The sequence below is a fragment of the Microchirus variegatus genome, assembly GCF_963457635.1.
Source record: "Microchirus variegatus genome assembly, chromosome: 6".
NCBI lineage: Eukaryota > Metazoa > Chordata > Actinopteri > Pleuronectiformes > Soleidae > Microchirus > Microchirus variegatus.
In genome coordinates this window covers 20,159,234-20,179,894 of record NC_139807.1, presented here as the reverse complement: position 1 = coordinate 20,179,894, position 20,661 = coordinate 20,159,234, and the positions used below count along the sequence as shown (strand labels likewise).

Genomic DNA, 20,661 nt, shown 5'->3' with positions numbered 1-20,661 from the left:
TATAGCCATAGTGTGTGCTATAACATAAAAAATCCAGTCATATGTGCCATGATGGACGTCTGCATTGTTGATGTAGTTCATTTAATTGTGTTACTTTGGTCAATTTTACCGTGTGGGGTTTTGTTAACACAAATTGTTTTTTCTTTACCATAGGAGCAGGACACGCAGGGGAGTGATAATGGAGAGAGGGAATCACCCGTTGAGGACTACCGGTCGTCCTCAACACCAAGTCCATCCAGAACCACTGTCCCGCCTGAAATTGAGTCACCCCCCACACCTGGTTCAACAACCACTTTCTCCCCTACAAACAATCCACTCTCCATGTTCCGGACGCCTCCAGCCGTCCCATCTTCCGTTTCGCAGACAGAGCCATCTTCTCTGTCCCGCACGGGACGGAAAAGGTCGCGGCTGCAGCAGGAGGACAACATGAACCAGGCATTGGAGGAGTTGAAAGAGAACAGATCGATACTCCTACGGCAGCTGGAGAAGCCGGAGGACGCCATCACTCGATTCACTAAAACAATAGGCGACATGTTGAGGAAAGTGGCTAATGACGACCAGGATGATGCGATGCACGAAGTATACACATTGCATCGACGTGTAAAGCTACAGAATGCCCACCCAACATACTTAGACCTCTAATAAGAGACTGTGACAAATTGCACTAAGGGGCTGTAAATAGTTTGTTTTTTAGCAATTACGTTTTTCACTTTTAAAGCATTTCATGTTTTATTATAATTTATCCCCTTTTAACTAGACCTCTTAGCTATTTACCCCTTTTCTACTTGTTTATGTGTGTGGAGTGTTGTGTTGTGTGTGTTTTGCATGTTGATACTTTGCACCAGGTGTCATTTGTACCTTGTATACTTAGCACATTAAGGACAAATAAAACACCAAATAATATTTGAAAAGGTTTGGTAATTTATTTACACTTTTGACATGGTGAGTAGTCAGTATATACAATCAGCTGGTTCTTCTTCAGCGGCTGCCAAGTGTGCCTCACGTCACAATATCATCCTGCCATGGTACAGCTCCCGCTGGCTCCAGAAAGAATTTCGACAGTTGATCTCTGATACACATAGCTGCTGAAGTACAACGTCTCTTGGACACCATCTCTGCTGGCCGAATAGGTTGCATGTTTAAATCGCAAGCCACAGCTCTACGCCACTCACCAGGCTGCACCGATCCAGCCGAGTCTGAATCTGCGAAATTTGGCGGTATGTAGCGGCTCTCCAGTGTGTTTACCTCGTCCGTAAAGGTCAGGTAGTTGTGGAGAACCACACAAGCCTTCACCACATCCACACACTTGTCTGGTAGGAATTCCATTGTCCTCCCTAGAATTCTCCACCGTGCAGTCATGATGCCAAAAGCATTTTCAATCGCGCGTCTGGCTCTTGAAAGACGGCAAATGAAGGTCTGCCTCTGCTTGCCCAGATCTGCCCCTAAACAAATGCAGAGTATCAATGAATAGAACGTATTTGTACAACAACATGTGAATTAAATTTTACATTTTGTCAAAGGACTACGTACTCTGCAATGATCATGGTCTGGTAATGAAGTATAGTTTATTGTTAGAGCACATTTAACCACAGCTCACACTGACCAGCGTACTTTACGTAGTGCATAGGTTAAGAAGTAATAAAATAGAATGGAGTAGTAAATAAAACAATAATAATAATTTGGAAAGTGTTATTGTACATACCAGGGAATGGACGCATAAGATTGATGTGCAGAGGGAAGGCAGCATCAGCAACAATCAGGTGGGGTACATGAGTCCTGGTACCAGGAAGTGCAGCAGAGGGAGGCAGGTTTAGCTTCTGCTCAAGCAGCATCGATCCAAACATGCTTTCTTTGAAAATGCCGCCGTCGCTCTCCCGTCCATATGCACCGACATCCACTGTCGTAAACCGATACCTGGCATCACACGTGGCCATAAGCACAATGGAGTGAGCTCCTTTGTAATTGAAGTAGTCACTCCCTGCGTGCGGCGGTGCCTTGATGTTTACGTGTTTTCCATCGAGGCTTCCAACATAGTTTGGAAAGTTCCAAAGTCGCCAAAAATCAGCTGCTATGGCTTTCCACTGGCTGGTTGAAGGGCATGGCAGGAAATCTGGCTGTAGAGCCATCCACAAGGCTTTGCAGACCTCTGATACGATCCCCGACACCGTGCAGGACCCCAGTCTGAAACTCACAGCTATAGTCTGTTGGTTTGCACCAGACGCCAAAATCCTCAACTTTACAGCCAGTCTCTGGACGGCATCAACGGGCATGCGGTGGGTGCCGTGACGATTAATGTGAGGTAGCACACGACGTAGAAGTTCATCGAATTTGCTAGCCGACATTCGAAAGTACCTGAAATGGGTTTCTTCATCCATGTCCCTCATCGGTCCAATAATACTGTTAAATTCGCCTGCCATAAGTCTCGGTACATATAGTGGACGTACATACCACCTCCGGACACGTCTCCTCAGTCTTTCACGTCTCCATTTTTGCATCAGGAGTATCTGTGTTTCAACGTTATTCAGCTGCAACAACAACAACAGTCTTTCTCTCTCGGACGCCATTGCTCTGTGTAGCCAAAAGCACAACAACCAACGACGCTACTGAACAGTGGCGTCATGGGACTAGGCCAGTCTTGCGTAGCGACCCCTACTGATCGGGCGGGAAATTGTGGGAAATCGATGTGCGTATCTGTCACCACGACGGAGAAGTATGAAGGCTCGACGGGTGTCCGTGGTTACGCAGTCGGATAGCGCATTACGCAGACGGAGGTGTATAATGTGGCCTTTACTATCCACGGCCATATTGTCACCACTTATCACCTTTTGTCATGCACCGTCGTCCCAACCCCCGCTCTGTATACCCCATAGTAATGTCCGTTTACCCGCATAGAGTGACCACGATTTTGGCTTCTCGCGAAACATTAGAATCGAAGAAAAACGATAAATGCGCCGCGGCGTGTATGTAAATTCCTACGCTAGAAAAAGACCTTGAATGCACCAGTGTTACTGCGGCTGAAAATGATGTGTGTGGATCAATAATGAGCAGAGAACGTGGAAACACGACAGAAAGGTAGCCTTTGGTTGAGAAGAAATGTAGGACAACATCTACATCTTTCTGCAGTGCTTTCAAACGCGTGCTCTTCATATTATTGATCCACACATGTCACTCGCTAACTGCAAGCACGTAACTTGTGCGTTCAAGGTGTTTTTCTAGCATAGGAATTTACATATACGATCAACAACAAAGGGCTTGTGAAGCTTGTGAACATTTTTTTCATAAATAAAATATATCCACTGGACACAAAAATCCTCTGAGGCTGGAAGTTTGTGTAAAACACTCTGCCTGGCGAGGTGTCAACATTCACGGTGAAATGTGTTGCTATGTCGTCATTCCGAGGGAGGTTTAAACATCGCATGTTTTATCTGGTAAAACACTCTCTCAGACTGTTTTGGTATCCACAAAAAGGAAAAGAGATGGTATATATCCACAGTGCATCTTCTGGCAGAAAAAGTTGTTTTAATTTAAATTTGACAAATACAGTCGTTTTATATCTCCCAATCTACTAAGCTGTTAAAGGGCCCATATTGTGCAAAATCAACTTAATCATTTTAGTACTGATATTTGGGACTCAGGGGGCCATACCAGTCCCCAAAATGTTGAGTCGTGATGTTCATGTGTGTTGTAAGGTAGACGAGTGTTGAAGTTTCTGGGAAGAGAATTCCAGATTGTCAGAGGCTGATAGTTTGTGATTGTTTATCTTTTCGACAGGTTCAGCTACGGGAGCGTTATAGTCCCAATAGTGCTGCAACACGTCTGCATTGTTTGACAAACATCCTATTGCTATCTTTTTATTTATTTATTTATTTATTTTTAGATAGGATGTTGTCTCTTTCTGCCTTCGTTGCTCTGCTGTCATGCTCATGCTCCACCATCACACCAGCACCAAGTTTCATCACATCCATCATTCTTCATCCTTCATCAGGTCTCAGGTCACCAATCACTATCCCCATGTTTATTGAGATGGCTCAATACTACTTTTTGTGTGTGTGTGATACCACAACACTGAGTAGCTACCAACACAGTTGCTTTATTCTACTAAGCTAATACATGATGCATTTATCATCTGCAGCCAAGAGGAGATAGACAGCCCACAGTTAAAGACTGTTGCTGCTTTTATTTACATTTTTACAGTCATGTGATATTTATGTTTTCCAGTGGCAGCTCCTGAAGAAAATTTCAAGGGCGGGCAATTTTTTCTGATAATGATTATGGTGACCCATTAAATAGGTGCATTAAGCGAGACAGTATCAATTTGTTGTTAGATATTAACAGAGTCCTTCTTGTGTCCACTTGATGGCAACTTTATGAACAAATTATTTACATGAATCTTCAACTCGAAGGTTGTGGGTTCGATTCCTGGCTCTGCTAGTCTACAAGCCGATGTGTCCTTGGGCAAGACACTTAACCCCCCCCCCGGCTGTGCCAGCAGCGTGTGAGTGGGTATGAAAGATGAGTGATAGAAAAACGTATGAAAGTGTGAGTGAATGGGTGCGAATGGGAACTGTAGTGTAAAGCAGCTTTGAGTGGTCATCAAGACTGGAAAAGCTCTATATAAATACAAACCAAAACCATGTATGATGTAAAATAGCTAAACAGGACACACGATGTGTCCAACAATCACATAAAGACAGGGGCAGCATATTAAGTCAAGTATTTATAGTATATTATTTATTTTAACTGACCAAGGATCAAGAGCTTTCACAACATTTACCAGATACATACAACAAACATGTCAAATATGACAAGATAGTGCAGTCTAATTATTCATTTAGTGTAAAGGAAAGTGGAGAATTGGATCTTTACATGTGTTGCTAAGTGCATCTTAGAACAATACTTTCTTACACAAAACTGTTTATTTTGTCTGATTTGCGTTAACTTTAACCTGCAGTTAAACACTGAGCGATACAAACATCAACAATGTTAGCAAACAAGCTCAGAAACGTCGCCTCAAATGACTGCATAGCTGCCAACACTCACGCATTGGCCGTGAGACTCACGCATTTCATTGACTTCTCACATTCTCACGCCACACCTCCGATTTCTCACGCTGAAGTACACATCACAATTAAAAACGGTTCTAAATTAGAATTTAGATTCTCTGCCCTTGATCAAGCATTTGTGTTTTTTCTCCCTCGTTGTGTTCGCGTGGTATGTTATAGCACGTCGTATTGTGTGAAGGTGTAAAAACCCGGGGACATGAACGCATCATATAAAAACCAGGAAGCGTATCGTCATTAGCAACATATGCGTTCATTGAAGCGGATCTTCAAGATTCAAGATTCAAGATTCAAGATGCTTTATTTATCCCCAGGGAAATTATTGTGCAACAATTGGGAGGTAAAAGTGGAGATGTACAAGAGTAAAAAGATACATAAAATAAAATAAAAATAAAAGTAAAATAAACAACTCGAGTAATGACACAAATAATTTACTTTAACAGTGATAGTCAGTTTGTTGATGTTTGACTTAATGCTTACTCATAATGCTTTATACAGTAATAATTTATTACTGTATAAATCATTATGAGTATTAAGCATTAATTATCCATAAATCATATTGTATGAAGCATTAATTAAGCTTGGGATGCATAAAATATTACTATAAATAAATATATTGGGTGTGTGGTGTTAACCAGCCATACATTAGCCTCGCATACCACGATGTCTCACTCCAAGTTTTTCTCAAAAGTTGGCAGCCCTGCTGCTGTCTGCTGCTACGAGCCATAAACAGCTAACACGTATGAAAGCGTGAACTCCGTGGCACTGGTAGAACTATGTGCAGGGACTGATTAAACGAGTCCTCCGTGTCTCTTTAAGCAGTGAGATTCCGGGAGCAGAGAGGCGAACAACTTATCAGGAGACGTGACTTGATCAAAGGTATCCCCTCCTCTTTTTGCTCAGATTACCTTTGACACAAGTATGTTTGGGTGAGCCCCAAGATCCTCATTGAAAATGCATTGGAGAGTAATTTTCCCAAGGAAAAAAAAGTTTTAACATGAGAGTCAATGAGAGAATGCTGGGGCGATTCTCCAAGTCAATCAAATCGCCCCCAAAAGAGGTGGGACCATAAAACATGACTTGAATCTGATGATTCTGATTGGACAATGACAGACAAAATGTCTAGAACACTGATAATAACTACTTTTGCTGGCAGCAGGGGTGGACTGGGACAAAAATTTGGCCCTGGACTTTTTGGTCCAGACCGGCCCACTACAATCCGTGTGCAGATATTGTGCCAATTCGCCCCATTGATGTACATACAAACACACAAGGTCTTAACGACACCACCATACAAAACAATATCCCTTTATATTCTATATTTTGGGAAGTGTCGCTATAGGTAGAAAGGATCAAAAACTGTGAAAATAGCAGATCTACAAGAACATAAAAGCAACTAATTTAGTTGTAACACACCACACCATCCAGAGTTTGCTATTTATTATGTCAAATAAAGTTCATAGACAGTTAAGCAACCGTTCTGAACCATTTATTTTAATGAATGTTTATCCACACCATTCTAGAAGGCACATACCTGCTTAACATGGTATCACTGCCTCCTTCACATGGTGAGTCTTCTTTAGCATTATTTCACCTCCTCCTGCACCATAAGGGCAGTGGTCATGGAGTCTCACTCTCTTCAGACTCAGTCTGACTCATGTGAAGGACCCGTTGTTGAAGCTGCAGCCTCGGTGCTGCTAGCCCCGGTCAGGCCGGCCCCTGCAGCAAACGTCTGTACGTGTGTCCTTTTTTTCAGCAGCCTGCTGGGTCCTTTCTTTTCCTTTCCCTCAATTTTTCCGCACCGCCTTTGCGTTTTTTACTCTCCTTCTCCATTTTAGTTTTTTCATGTGCTGGTGTGTTGTTGTTGTGTTTTTTTTCCCTCTCTCCCTCTCATCATTAAAAGTGATTGGACGGGGGGGGGGGGGGGTCTAGAACATGCCTGGGTGGGACTTCTGGGCCTCTGTAGCCTCTCATAGGACCATTGGGCCAGGTATTTTTTAGACAGACAAGCCACTGGGCCAATCATCACCCGTCACCGGCCCACCAGGAAAAGTCCCGGTACTCCCGATGGCCAATCCACGCCTGGCTGGCAGAGAAGGCTGAAAGGAATATTAGTAAGGATCTTTGGAATTGGTTAGGAAAAAAAGATCTCTTTCAGTTGGTAGTGTATCGCCCTTATGCACCGTCCGACCATGATGTTTTCCCTTTTCTAAGATCAGATGCACTGATTTTGACCAATACGAGTATGTGTATTGTATCAGCTCATCCCCAGGCCTTTTCCATTTAGATTCAAGATTCAAGATTCAAGATGCTTTATTTATCCCGAGGGAAATTATTGTGCAACAATTGGGAGGTAAAAGTGGTACAAGAAATGTAAAAATGTACAAGAGTTAAAAGATACATAAAATAAAATAAAATAAAAGTAAAATAAACAAATAAGACAAATGCAACAAAGTGCCAAAAAGAAGGAAAAAGAAATACAACAGTAACTTAAATGCAATACCACAAAAAAAGAATCACAGTCAACGTAGGCATATATAATATACAGCAGTACGCACGGAAATAAAATAAGTACAACTAAATATGGTGAGCAAATGTTGAAAGTGATAAACAGTGATAAGGTGACTAATGATATCAGCATAGTGCACACAAAGTAAAGTGATGAAGTGATGGGTAAAGTGACATTTGGATCAGGACACAGTGTCTCCACTGTTCCTAATGCGGCCAGAAGTAGCTAAATTAAACAGCCTGATGGCCACAGGAAGAAAAGACTTCCTCTGGCGTTCTGTGTTACACCGGGGGAGAATGAGTCTGTTGCTGAAGGTGCTTCTGTGTGGGGGTAGATTTCCTCCTGCGGAAATCTACCACTAGCTCCTTAGTCTTGGTGGAGTTGAGAATCAGATGATTAGCTCCACACCAGTCGACGAAGGAGTCCACGATGCCCCTGTACTCCTCCTCCTTCCCCTCACTGACACAGCCAACAATTGCAGAATCGTCAGCAAACTTCTGCAGGTGGCAGGACTCAGAGAGGAACTGAAAGTCTGAGATGTACAGGGTGAACAGCTGATGGAGAGGGTGAGAGTTGTTGTCCAGGATACTGTGCAGTTTACACAGCATCCTCCTCTCAGTCACCACCACCAAAGAGTCCAGCTGGACCCCCAGGACGGAGCCAGCCTTCCTGATGATCCTGCTGATCTTCTTGGCGTCTGCTGCCCTCAGCCTGCTGCCCCAGCACACAACAGCAAAGAAGATGGCACTGGCTACCACCGACTGGTAGAACATCCTCAACATGGTGTTACATACGTTGAATGACCGGAGCCTCCTCAGGAAATAGAGACGACTCTGGCCCTTCTTGTACACAGCCTCAGTGTTCTTGGCCCAGTCCAGTTTATTGTCCAGGTATACTCCAAGGTACTTGTAATCCTGGACAACTTCTACAGTCACACCGTTGATGGAGATGAGTGTGGGGGTAGATTTCCTCCTGCGGAAATCTACCACTAGCTCCTTAGTCTTGGTGGAGTTGAGAATCAGATGATTAGCGCCACACCAGTCGACGAAGGAGTCCACGATGCCCCTGTACTCCTCCTCCTTCCCCTCACTGACACAGCCAACAATTGCAGAATCGTCAGCAAACTTCTGCAGGTGGCAGGACTCAGAGAGGAACTGAAAGTCTGAGGTGTACAGGGTGAACAGAAAGGGGGAAAGAACAGTTCCCTGTGGAGCCCCAGTGCTGCTGACCACAGTGTCAGACACACCATCCTGCAGTCTGACATACTGTGGTCGACCCGTCAAGTAGTCCGTAATCCAGGAAACCAGGGGAGGGTCCACCTGCATTGCCGTCAGCTTACTCCCCAGCAGAGCAGGCCGGATGGTATTGAACGCACTGGAGAAGTCCATGAACATGATTCTCACAGTGCTTCCCGGTCTGTCCAGGTGGGCGCAGGCACGGTGGAGCAGGAAGATGATGGCGTCCTCCACAACCAGTCTCGGCTGGTAGGCAAACTGTAGAGGGTCCAGTGATGAGCTGACCAGGGCCCGAAGAAGTGACAGGACCAGCCTCTCCAGGGACTTCATCAAGTGTGACGTCAGCGCCACTGGTCTGTAGTCTTTGGAGGTGCTGGGACGCACCTTCTTCGGTACTGGTACCAGGCAGGATGTCTTCCACAGCACCGGGACCCTCTCCAGACTCATGCTGAGGTTGAAGATGTACTGCAGGACTCCGCTCAGCTGGGTCGCACGTTTTTTGAGGACCCTCGGGCTGCCACCATCGGGACCAACTGCCTTGCCCGGGCGGAGTCTGCACAGCTCCTTCCTCACCTGCTCTGCAGTGAAGGTCTGTCTGCTGTGTGTGTTGATGAGGGGCAGGGGTGTCAGCAGGGCTGGAGGTGTGGAGGTGAATGGTTGTAGAGGAGCTGGGGGAGGGGTAGTCCTGAGCCCTTTCATCAAATCTGTTGAAGAACAGATTCAGCTCGTTGGCTCGTTCAGTACCACCTCCTATTGTCTGGCTACCAGATGGTTTATAGCCAGTGATGCTCCTCATACCGCTCCACACGTCCTTCACATTGTTCTGCTGGAGTTTGTGCTCCAGCTTCCTCCTTTAGCTGTCTTTGCCCTGTTGAATCCTCTCCTTAAGCTCCCTCTGGACCTGCCTCATCTGCTCTCTGTCCCCATCTCTGAAGGCCCTCTTCTTCTCATTCAGCAGGACCTTGATGTCTCTGGTGACCCACGGCTTGTTGTTGGGGAAACAGCGTACAGTCACTTTAGGAACAACGCTGTCCACACAGAAATTGATGTACCCCGTTATGCAGTCCGTGAGATCATCAAGGTCCTCTCCATGTGAATCACAGAGCAACTCCCAGTCTGTTAGTTCGAAGCAGCCCTGTAAAGCTTCATCAGTCTCCTGTGACCATCTCCTCACAGTCCTGGTGGTCACAGAAAACCGCTGGACTTGGGGTTTATACAGGGGCTGCAGGTGGATGAGGTTGTGGTCCGATCTTCCAAGAGGAGGAAGGGCAGTGGAGCTGTAAGCCTCCTTAACATTGGCATACAGCAGGTCCAGTGTCTTGTTTTCCCTGGTGGGACAGTCCACAAACTGCTTGAAAGTGGGCAGTGTGGCAGCCAGAGTGATGAATGCGTCTGGGTGCCGTGTCTGAAGATCCGCGACGACGGTGTGTATGACGTCACTCGCATGTGTCGCGTTTGAGGTCAGAGGAATGTAAACAACCAGGACGATAACGTGTACGAACTCCCTCGGCAGATAGTATGGCCGCAGACTCACGGCAAGCAGTTCAATGTCCGGGCTGCACACACACGCTCCTTCACAGTAATGTGACCAGGATGACACCACTTGTTGTTAATAAGAATAGCAAGTCCCCCACCTTTCCTCTTGCCACTCCCCCAGTGACTCCTGTCCGCCTGAACAGTCTGAAAGCCGTCCACAGTTGCATTCGAGTCCGGGATGTCCTCGTGGAGCCACGTCTCCGTGAAACACAGCACACTGCTCTCACGATACACCCGCTGAGTCCTCACCAGGCCTGCCAGCTCGTCCATCTTATTAGCCAGCGACCTCTCATTCCCCATGGTGATGGAAGGGAGAGATGGTTTGTATCTACCAAACCAAGTGTCTAATCTGTATGATTTTAAAGAACACATTCAAAACATTTGATTCTGTTGCCTCTCGAGAGACTTCAGAAAGGTTAATATGCAGCATCGGAAGAAGAAAATAATAATGGCAACTTTTTTCTTTCTTGAAACCAGTCTGTTGGCTCCTATCAGCAATAAACGCCACTCCTACTTGTTGACGACGGACATTTCGAGTCTGCTCCTTTTCTGTGCAAAACCTCAGAGGCAAACATGAAGTGAATGGAGGGCATTAAAAAGCATCATAATTGGGTGAACCGTGAGATCAGATGAGGAAAAGGGCAAACGCATACTCTGTGATGGAGGTGTTGGTAAATACAGTGTAACAGCAGCAATGATCAGACACATCTTGAACTTTCTCTTCCACAAAAAAACACACCTACAGAAGGGTAACCAAATTATAACATACAAGCACAAGCTCCTGTAATTCAATGGGTTTTCTTTTTTTTTTATCAGTAATCAAACAATAGCTAGGCATTTTCACACTTGTCAATTTATGTCCCTGTGAATACACATTGCATATATTCACTCTTCTCCCACCACATACCAGTTGGTCCAAGGTCATTTTATAACACTGCTGCAAAAAGATTAAAGAGCAGAAGGAGAGATGTTAAATTCTCTGCTCAGCACACATCAGCGTCACACCAGCGTGTTCAACAACACAACATTTACATTTATTTTATTCTAATCGTATTCTCCTTCATGGTCTACTTTAAATGTTGGAGAAGATATAAAGAAAATTATACAACAGCTTTTTACAGCATGTGTGGGTAAATGATGGATACTCTGTGTTATTCTGTGTCAAATAGCTGCTGCAAAGGGAAAGAGCATACTGCCATCAAAATGTAAAATGCTACCCCCAGATCTACAAGGAGTGACACTTTTCCACATCATAAACAGTGTGTGAAGGCTATAAATCCAAATGAAATTGAACTTTAATACAATTTTATATTTCAATTTAACATGTTTCCTGTATCCCCGCGACCCTCAAGTGGAGGATGGAGCGGTAGTGAATGGATGGATGTTTATTATATATATATATATATATTATATATTGTATACTGTATGTTATGTGTGGCATTGTGCACATTATACAGTCCTTTGCTGGGGTCAGTCATTTTGAGGATCCTTGTGACTCCTCCTGCCCTCTACTCCAAGCACTCATAAAATGGAATATGAAATTGATGTTGTTTGAAAATAGAGGCTCAGAAAGAATGATGGAAGTAGCAGTTAGCCACCATGGGAGCGACTCCACTGTTTGCAAAAAAAAAGAACTCCACTTGAATGGAAGTTTATGGTAAAAATGTGTCCACTTTTCACTTGATTTTTAAAGGGGACATATTATGGAAAATCAACTTTTTAATTATATAATCCTTATATTTGGGACTCTGGAGGCCCTATCAGTCAGCAAAGTGTGAAAAAAGATGACTCACTCATGTTTTTGTGGTCCTCCTCAGTCTAAGTACAGGAGATAAAACACGCAATGTTGAGTTCCGCACTCATTGGGACGTCACAATGCGCTAAATTTGTGGAATTGTTGTCTCGTGGAGCTCCGCTTTGTTCGTAAAAGACGCAAGAGTGCTGGGGAGGGCAACGTTATCCGAAAACCGGAGGTCCGCAAAGTCAGCGAAAAGTTTTATTCTTGGCTCCACAGTGCAGCACAGAGTCCTACACACACTTCCAGCCTCAGAGGATGTATCTGTCCAGTGGATGCATGTTATATATGACAGCAATGTGCCTGATAGAGCCTGCAAATGCTAACTGCTGTTAGCTCTCAGTAGCCTCTGTGGCTGATGTCATTTCCTGTCCCTTAAAGGGACACTGTGTAGTATTTATGGGTTTATATGACCCAAAATCCACTTTTTTCATACATAATATGTGCTCCTGCATTGTCTAGTCGCTGTATAATATTCTTTGTTTCATTTTCGTAGTGTTTCAAAAAGTCATGTAAAATAACATGGTCGCGGGCCGCTACTGCATTGCAACGACGCCATGTTTCTACCGGAGCGTGTATAGACAAACGCGAGAGAGCAAATCAAGCGTCGCTTTACTTGTAGCGGAAACCCCGCCTCCACTCTCTCCGCTTCTTCTGCTGCGGCGGCGGTAGCTCGCCCTCTCCCTCGCCACACGAACCTCATCTGCTGACACGGAGAAAGACCGGCCATTTGACCGGCTGAGGATACCGTAGCGCTCAGGGAAGGGAGGGGGTGAGCAGAGGAGCAGTTCTTTGTTGTAAATTTCAGCCTCTCCTCTAGATGGCACTATAAACTACTTACTTCACCTTTAAGTTTCACTTTACCCTTTTTTCTTTTCTTTTTTTTCTTTAAACTACTAAATTGAGCGTTCTGAACAAGGCTGTTTTGGCAGGGTGAGTGAACTGCTATGGTGCTTCATTCTTATGGTATTTTGACCAAAGCTTCTGCTACAGTCTTAATGTGGCATTAATATTAAAATTTACAGGAGGACTAAATAAGACAAAAACTTTTGTCTTAGTCACATTGCTTTGTTACATAATGCATCTCAAAGCCAGTGTTGCATTGTTGACAGTAAAAAGGGAGCCTGTGAACAAAGTTTACAAGAAGACAGTGACACTAAACTCTCGATGACTAATTATGCTTCATGTATCCGAAATGCCTCATTAACATGGATTTGCATTAATTCAGTACTTGAATGCCTCCTCATTATCCTTCACTCGCTGCGTCACTGTCTTGCATCTATCACATCTTTATTCAACACTCCCTCCATCTTCACATTTTCTCACTGTCCTCTAATCTGTAAAACCCCACATTTTGGCTCAGTGCAGCAAGTGATGACAGGAAAATGTCACATTCTACTGCAAGCAGAGGACCATCGGCCTGGAATGTCAATTGGCTGACTGGTGGAGGGAAGAGTGGAGAGATGGAGGAATGAATAGGCAGAGGAAGGGAGGATGGCACGAGCAACGCTGCTCCATTGTGTGTTTTTTAAAGACACGGCATATTTTGATGATTATTCTAATCCCACCAAGGACCTCTCAGCCTGAACTGAGAGCCTTATCTCCCCTCTGCAGTCATTCTCTCATTAAAACACAATCACAGGCCACCAACTCTAATAAAATTCAAACTTCCTCTTTGAAAAAGGGATGAGGAGAGGGTTGAAACGGCAGATTACAGGAGGTCTGTCTGCCAGTCCCTTTCTATGTGACATGAGGAACAGGAATGCTGCTTCTAATCACTTCTGGACCAAAACTCTATTTAAAAAACAGTGGACTGATTACTCTTTAATAAAGGCCATGGAGATTATAGAGTGCTTTGGGATTACCTGGATTGTTTTTGGTTGTGAGTTGAAGTTAGTTGAATCACTCCTGAAGTCACTTGGAGCCAGATCTCCAAAGTTAACATCATTCCAAACAGATATCATCTGCCTCTGTGGGATATTAGTTTCGGCTTATTTGGACAATGTTGGAGATGGTCTTTGGTCTTGTGTTATTTTAGCTGGATTTGGTGATTTTTTATTTATATTCCTGCTTTGGTTCCCCATTTTTTATCTCTTCACATGCCAAACCCCATTCCCCTGTGCAATGGAGGACAAGGGCTCAAACCAGTGGAGCTGAGTGTTCATGCCATTTAAGCCTTTGGGCCGAGGATTTCTAAATTTCTTTCACTTTAATTTCACCATACTTAACATTTTCAGGTCAGTTGTCATGCCCACCCTGCAGGTTGTTTCCCCAAGTATTAACCAGTGTAAATGTGGATTTCAGATATGGGTCACTTTTGAAAGAGAATACAAGCAGTGTAAATGCAGCCTAAGATGGGGAAAAACACACATTTTAATGAAAACTGTCAACATGAATGGGAATTTTGAACTAGTTCAGTTTAATTGTGACCTGAAACAGAGGCAGGTCTGTCAGATCAATGTAAACCACCTCCTGTTTTCACCACAGAAACCCTGCATTTAGTTCCCTTTTCATACAAACCACTGTGCCATACCTGCAATCCTTTTTTGACTACCACATCCCACAGTCTGTGACACACTCGCACATGCACAAACACACCAGACAGAGCTTTAAAGTCTCTTTAATCATTAGCTCTAGTAAATATATCAAACCCTGCAGCTTGGCTTTATTTCAGACCTAGGTACAGTGGAGTGGGCAGCTGTCGAACAACCTCAGCCTTCACCGTGCATGTATAGCAGATCCACAGGACAGGACAACAAAGTCGATTTACTTGTGTGGTAAAATCAAGCAGAGAACAGTTCAACTATCGACATCTCCAAAGACAGGCTCCAGCTCCAGCCAAACACTTCATGATTAAGTTTTGTTGTAATTAAAACCAAACTTTTTCTGATGTATTACTTCAGCTCACTTACTTAACATTCCTTTATTTTGGAGCCTTCAATTCAGAAAATATATTCAAAATATAGATAAGAATTAGAGCATTCTTCATTTTCCAAAGTAAATTAAACGTCAGCATAATTTAGAAGTGTCCCACACACACAAATCCTTAAATTTCAGAGAATGGCCACATGTTGACTCTACCATGATGCCTGGTTTGTTCATGTTTTACTTGGCAGGTTCTTCTCTTCATTGTAGATTTATTATATGTGCTTCTCATATGCTCTGTTTTGTTGGTGTCTGTCCATGTGTATTCTTCACGTTCCTCAAAGAAGGTCGTTTCTGTGTCTCAATAGTAAAGGCTGTACTTGAACGATACAGAAGTCAGACACTGGGAGAAATAAGAAGTCTAACTCAGACGTATGTATACAGAGATGCCTCATTCGCCTCATAAACCAATACAGGTAGACGTGGAGACTGGGATTTCTCAATGATAGACATGAACGTTTAAAAAAAAACAATGTTTACGTTCATTGCATAATGATCTCTGCAAATCACTTCAACGTTTTTCTGTGGTGAAATGATACTCTCCATTACTGCAAATTATTGACAATAGTTTTATTCTATACAATAACATGTCACCAGTGTGTGAAGTGGGCAAAAATAATAATACCCGAATACATTTCAGTGAATAAATGATACCAGAAGTTTACAACATCTATTTATTTCAGTGTTTAGTCCATATTTAAATAACTGAAAACAACATACACATTTTGACTACTTATATATATGAAAATTATCCTTAACATTTCCAGCACTGATTTAAACTTCAAGCAAAGAGTCCGTTTTATTTAGTGTCCTGTGATTGTACTGCTCCTCAAGAAGTTAGTGAAAATGATAATTAGTCTGGGCTGTAATAATGCATTGGACAAAACTATGGGCAGATAACAATTACAATACATCTGTGACCAAAGCAAACAACAGAACTATAGTCTATATCCAGCTGTTAACTGCTGTATGATTTTAAGTTCAATGGATCTTTTTAACAACATTCTTAAATGATCTCAATGTGAAAGTACTTTCAAGTTAATCTTTAAAATTGTAAATATTGAAGGCAATACTGTACATTCTCTTATTGCAGAGATGTGCTATTCCATATCTCACTACCTTTGACTGATAACACCTGTTTACTGAATGTTGTACATCTATGAGTTTTGAGAGTTAGATTTCAATTATAACATGATGAACTTACCCAATGGTGGAATGACGCAGTGATGGAAGGAAAGAGGCTTTTCTATCTAATCTATCATTTAAAGCCTTTTTGAATGGAGATCCTATTGGTTTTAAGGTGGGTATGCTTGCCAGTGGCCACTTAGTGAAACATTATTCGATATTAGAAAAAAAAAAAAAATCATATAGTGGAAATTGTTTTTGCCTGAAATTCTCTCTTCATGAAAATAATTATAATTGTATGTATTTAATTTCCAGTTTTCATAAAACCCATTCAGATTGACTGTATTTCACACCAATTCAAGAGTAAAAGTCTCACTGACGACTTGGCTTGTATGAATGAGGCAGCTGATGCTCACAATATGGCAGCGACATATATGTACGATGCTGCTGATCATGAGGTGTCGTATATATAGATATATATGTATGTGATAAATAAATATCAATTACATTAACATTTTCAACATGGTTGTAGAACAAATAATGTTTTTTTTCTTGTGAGTAATTTTTTTTTAGTTCTAGTTTTGTGTTGTACTAGTTATTAGTTTTGTGATGATCAATTCTGACCCTCCAGTTATGATTTTTGTAGTATTTTATGTTATACTGGAGGAAACTGGAGATGCATCAACATAGATGTTGGTGTGTGATGTATCTCAGGCTGGCTTTACATGACAACGCTCCCGGGTGAATCCGACAATATGTGACAATCAGATGTGACTATGGTTTAGACGGCGACTGGTGTTTTGGGGCTTAAAAACGCAAAAAAACGAACCCACCCTCCAAAGTGTAACTCTTAAAAACACCCCACTGTCGCTGCTCTGATACCTGTCCAGGTGTCATTTCAGCAAATAAGCCAAGTTAATGTTTTGGTTTTCCACTGTGGGCTACTTCGTGCTACTAAAGAGAAGTAGAAAGACGTTGCAATGCATGCGCGTGCTCCTGGTGTTGCTGTATTGCAGTGCTTCACGGTGCCACCTAGCCACCTGGCATGCATAATACATCACATTTCACACACTTTTGCATCACTGTGTGCATGCAGATTTCCACCCACATGGACAAGACCATTCATTTCCCTTTACATTCTAACTTGGAATATGATTTACAAAGTGAACTTATCTCCTCACAGATTTATGGTTTGAACTAGAATTTGTACAAAAATAAAACACAATTTTCACAACAACATCTTATAAGTCAACTATTCAACCAATGCATTCAACTCTGTATCATTAATTATTCACAGTTTCCATTTGAAACACAGCCCTGCATTTGGCTCCTGTTTTTTCCAAGTCATAACACTTGGTATATGACGACAGTAAACTGTGTGTGTGGACCAGGTTGAGGAATATAAATACTTGGGCTCAATCTTTGACAACCTGCTGAAAGTCTGAGGAGATCCGAAGGAAATGTCAGCATCGGCAATATCTTCTGAGGAAGGTTTATTCCGCTGGAGTCAGCAAGGACATTTTATTAACTTTTTTTTTTTACTCCTTCATTGAGCATCATAACTTTTTTTCCATGACCTGCTGGTTTCACTGCACCAGCCTCCAGAACAGGAACAACTTGCAGAGGACACAGTTTGTGCTCTTCTCAACACTCTACACTCTCATGGTGCAACTGACTGCACCTTGAACTTTTTACTTATTTATTTGTCCATACACACATCCCATCAATTTCAGTAAGCAATTGTACAACTGCTTGTTTACACTCCCTTTACAGATCATTTTCTTGTTGTAACTCTATTTATTTTGATGTTAACTTTATTATTTTATATCTTCTCTTGTCTGAATGTGCATTGTTGCTCCTTAGTGTTTTATATGACTGCTCTGAGACCATAAATTGCCCTGTGGGGACAAATATTCATGTTTTTGAATTGAGTACTGCGCAAGAAATCCTTGTGTTTTAATCAACTTGTTACAGTATGTATAGTGGTGTCTAGGTCTCTGAATTGCATGAGTGATATAGTTGGTAATATCTGCACGTATGTGTTTGATACTGGCATATAATATGCAGACGATAATTTACAGTAACTATGACTGTCTTTATCAAGTTCCAAATGAACCACATCTGCATGGCTCCAGCTGGTCAAACAGGTGCTCTTTAGCAAGGCAGGTAAAAAAAAATACACAAAAGCCCAATCTACAAAAATCTACAGATCATCCATGGAGAATTTTTTTTAAACAGATTTTTCCCCAGTTGTGATGATTATGTAAATGTGAATGATGAGTCAGCAAGAATGATGATTCAGTCAGTAGCTGTTTCTTTTCCTCACGGATGTTTGTGGGATGGGAACCACTAAGATGGTAAATGAGCACAACATTTGGACTCTGGGCATCTGCTTCATTAAAAAGTTGAATCACATCACTGATGTGTAGCTGGGTTTTGACTGATGCTGGACCTCTGCATTGCAGTTTCCACCAACTTCTGTTTCCTCCTCTTCTAGTGTCTAAATTCTATCACAGTGGAAATTGCAAATCAATAAAAGCTGTCCATGACTCCTTACAGAATGCTAAAAATGTAAGTGGGGATCTGTTGGAAATCATTTCTGTACAATAACATTGTAAGGATATTTATGTCCAGTGCAGCTCCTCTACACCTCCTCCCTATATATTAATCAGAGACAGTAAACCACTTGTGGTTTCATTGCTTTGAGAAAATATGTGTTCAATCCTGGGGCCGTTTCTCCCGTTGTCATCTTTCCTCACCCCGGAGACCAGTTTCTGTTCTCTTGTCAGATATTCTGTGACAGTTTTCTGTTTTTCGTTATTTGTTGGACCAGAAAGCAGACACAGGTAAGACGAGCAGGTTTAAGGGCTGGCGGCAGGTGACTGCAGGAGACTGGCTGGAAATATTGGAGTACAGTTTGAGGTTTGCGGCTGAGGTGGCATGGCAGGTGAGGGCTGGCTGAAGGCAGCAAACAGAAACGCAACATTATGCCCTGTTGTAGTCCCTGGCAGAGGCATTGACAGATTCAGCGTTATGCCCTTTGCGTCTGGACATAGCTTAGCAATGTAAGGAGAGGAATATATGGAAATAATATGCATTAAAAAAGATGAGCGAGGAGCCAAAGTCAGAGAAGGCAGCTGTCATTGGTAGTGATTCAGAGGTGTATGAGGCCTTTCACTTTGTTCCTAAATTATTCATGCAATCTGTCAATGCTGCTGTCTCGGCAGACTCCTCTCCCCATGTGTTCAATGATGACAGTGATCCTGTGCTGTGTTCACTGCTATGCTATGCAAATCCCTCGTACATAGACAAAAAAAAACCTCTGGCACATGCTTTTGTCTATAAGTGTATTTTTGTATGTTAGCATATGCTTCCACTACTGTACAGTAATCACATACATGGCTACTTATGTGCTTGAATGTGCTTCTCTCACTTGAAGTGTTCCCTGAAGCAAAATGGTTACAAAGCATATTCAGTCAGTGTGTATAGTCACAAAAATACACTTGCACACAAAAAGACACATACATATACAGTGTATATATACTATATCTATATATATAGATGTATATATATATATAGATGATGGCATGCCGTTCAGGAAATTCATTATTTGAATATATGGAATTAATAAAACTTGTCACGAGAAGACAGATCTGTTAGTGTTTTTTGTTGATTAGTCAGTTGTTTTAGTTTATGTCTTAAAGGTGAAGTAAGTAGTTTATAGTGACATCTAGAGGAGAGCCTGAAATTTACAACAACGAATTGCTCCTCTGCTCACACCCTCCCTTCCCTGAGCGCTACGGTATCCTCAGCCGGTCAAATGTCGTCCTCGTCGCTCTCTCCGTGTCAGCAGATGAGGTTTGTGAGGAGAGGGAGAGGGCGAGCTACCGAAGCGGAGAGAGTGGAGGCGGGACTTCCGCTACAAGTAAGGCGACGCTTGATTTGTTCTCTGGCATTTGTCCGAACCGAACCGAACCTCTCACCATCATCCTGTCTGGCAACCACCAGGAGGAGCTACAGCTGTTCCTGATTCCGTCCTCCTCGGCGCCTATCGTTCTGGGTTCTGGTTGGCTCATCATAACCCCCAGTTTGACTGGACCAACGGTCAGCTCTCCGGATGGAGCACCAACCCCACGCACCGGTCGTTTTCCAGCACCTAGTTAATGACATTCTGCGCGACATGCTAGGACAGGTTCCTCTTCGTCTACCTAGATGACATTCTAATCGTTTCAGAAACAGAGGAGGAACAGCATGTCTGTCTGGTCCTGCAGCGGCTGTTGGAGAACAAGCTCTACGTCAAGGCCGAAAAGTGCTCATTCTACGCCCAGTCTGTCCCTTTCATGGGGTTTATAGTCGAGCAAGGTAGACTCTCCCCCGATTCCGCCAAGATCTGCGCGGTCAAAAATTGGCCCACTCCTTCCACCCGCAAGCAGCTCCAACGCTTCCTCGGATTCGCCAATTTCTACCGGCGGTTCA

At 42.9% G+C, this 20,661-nt stretch overlaps 1 protein-coding gene across 1 annotated transcript; it reads right to left on the bottom strand.

Annotated features, from left to right (window-relative positions):
- Positions 1-999: 999 nt before the first annotated feature.
- LOC310928304 (putative nuclease HARBI1) lies at positions 1,000-2,384 on the bottom strand (the record flags this gene model as incomplete). Its single annotated transcript, XM_083890827.1, has 3 exons — positions 1,000-1,037; positions 1,173-1,442; positions 1,703-2,384. The coding sequence occupies 3 exons, from the start codon at positions 2,382-2,384 to the stop codon at positions 1,000-1,002; spliced, it is 990 nt and encodes a 329-aa protein (XP_083746953.1).
- Between the last annotated feature and the right edge of the window lie 18,277 nt (positions 2,385-20,661).